General features: G+C 33.0%; 1 protein-coding gene across 2 annotated transcripts in view; it reads left to right on the forward strand.

Annotated features, from left to right (window-relative positions):
* Nucleotides 1-304: 304 nt before the first annotated feature.
* LOC107688947 (anion exchange protein 3-like) overlaps nt 305-2,059 on the forward strand; it is a 19,473-nt gene continuing 17,718 nt past the window's right edge. For both annotated transcript variants that reach the window (XM_016486794.1, XM_016486795.1), the window contains exon 1: nt 305-440. In XM_016486794.1, the coding sequence (XP_016342280.1) occupies nt 305-440 (136 nt within the window). The remainder of the gene's footprint in view (nt 441-2,059) is intronic.

Raw genomic sequence — 2,059 nt, forward strand, 5'->3', positions numbered from 1 at the left:
CCTGTGTTTTTACTTTAGAATGGAAAATACTAAAACGAAAGAAGATTTATGATATCGCTGTCATACTTTGTTTGCAAAATATTTCAGTCTTGCTCCCCTTCCAACCCGAGCTGTACTTGTTTGCCAATTTCCTAGAAATTAGCTCCCGGGGAGCATTTCCATGATGGCCGCCAAGTGAAATGAATTGCCTCGAAGTAACTTTGGTTAGGATTCATTACAAGTGCTTTATGATGTGCATTTGACACTGTGTTCTCTGTAGGTGTTTGTGGAGCTCAATGAGCTGATAGTGGATAAAAACCAGGAGATGCGCTGGAAAGAGACGGCGCGTTGGATCAAGTTTGAGGAAGACGTGGAGGCAGAGACGGATCGCTGGGGTAAACCGCATGTGGCCACGCTGTCCTTCCGTAGCCTGCTGGAGCTCCGCAGGACCATCACACATGGTAAGAGTCGACTGCTCTGCCAGCCCACTCAGAGCCTGTGATCCAGGTCCAATCCTAACATCCACGCACTTGACAAACCAGTGCTGTATGACTGACAGAATTCAACTGGACACTTAAAATAGATAAATGAATTAAACCCTGTTTATATCCACTTTTTGACCATGAAAAATGGATGATTTTCAATGCAAGGATAACAAGGTAAACCGTGCATTAGTTTTGAAAAAGCATGACAGAAATATTCAGTCCAAACACATCAGTGAGAATGTTTTGGTAAGTTTAGTTCCTGTGGTTGTGGAGCTAACATGACAACCCTGACAAACGGCATCTTTCATGGACGACAGTGATAGACTGAGGTTTTTCAAAAACAAGAAAAAAGTACTGTGGTCATGTAGAAGTAGGCGGTATGATCATAATATGAGTAGTTTAATATCACCTAACAGTATATGTCATGATATAGTTGTTTTTGTTGAACATTTGATTGAAAATGGTTTATATATTGTACAACTATGTGGTGCAGTGCTTACAGTATCTAATAATCTGATGAATTAAATACTTTACAAATGCAAGCTACTTTGATTATTTTCTCATTTTATTTGCAACTTGAAGGACCAAACATTTATTTATATAACCAGAAGATTATTCATAACAAATGAATGAATAAGTCTGGCATCAGTACAAAAACAGCTTCACATTATGTAACACTTCAGTTAAAAACGAATTAATTAGAATAGTGAAGCTAATATTATAAAACTGATAGTTCTGGCTCTAAATTATGTTTGGTGTGGTATAAATGGTATAAATAATATAGCATAAACCATATATACTGTCATACCATCATAATACTATAGTACTTTGATTAGCCTACCTTAACCTTGATATTACAATGGTACATGTTCAAATAAAAAATAGGGTATTTCCATTGTGCTGTACTAAAATATCATGATACTTTCTAAATATAATCATTCAGTATATATAAACTATAGTTTAGTGTAAGTTTTAGCTAGCTTTATGCTGTTATTGTCATTTTATTATTTTTTAATTGTTAGCTTCAATTTATATTTATTTCAGTTTTAGTCATTTTAGTACTTCAAACTTTTCAATTTTTTATGTTTAATTTAAAATGGTTGGTAACACTTTCTATGAAGCCTGTATTTATAATACATTATAAAGGTATTCGTAAGCCATTATAATGAATGCATAAAGCATTATAAAAAAACTTATAATATGTTGTATCATCTCATGAATATTCATAAGAACAGTTTTAATATATTATAATATTTACTTATTTGTGGTTATAGCTTTTAAGAGTATGATGATTTATAACACAATGAACACGTTGCATCCACTTTTACAATGGATTATATTTCTCATAGTTATAATGTATTATAAGTCTCATATCTTGCCATTTTTCTTATGCTACTTTACTTAAAGCGGTCAAAGACCACTTATAAGTAGTAATAATAATAATCAAAATTTCTCTCAAACAGCCTTAAAATCAGATCAGATGAATGTGTGACACATTTGCTTTGAACAATTTTTATTGTAATATCAGTTTGATTATTTTGATGGTACCCTTTAAACAGCTGTTGATAAGTGACTCTGCAACTACATATCAACTA

This window comes from Sinocyclocheilus anshuiensis, unplaced genomic scaffold (genome assembly GCF_001515605.1).
Source record: "Sinocyclocheilus anshuiensis isolate Anshui unplaced genomic scaffold, SAMN03320099.WGS_v1.1 scaffold777, whole genome shotgun sequence".
Classification (NCBI taxonomy): domain Eukaryota; kingdom Metazoa; phylum Chordata; class Actinopteri; order Cypriniformes; family Cyprinidae; genus Sinocyclocheilus; species Sinocyclocheilus anshuiensis.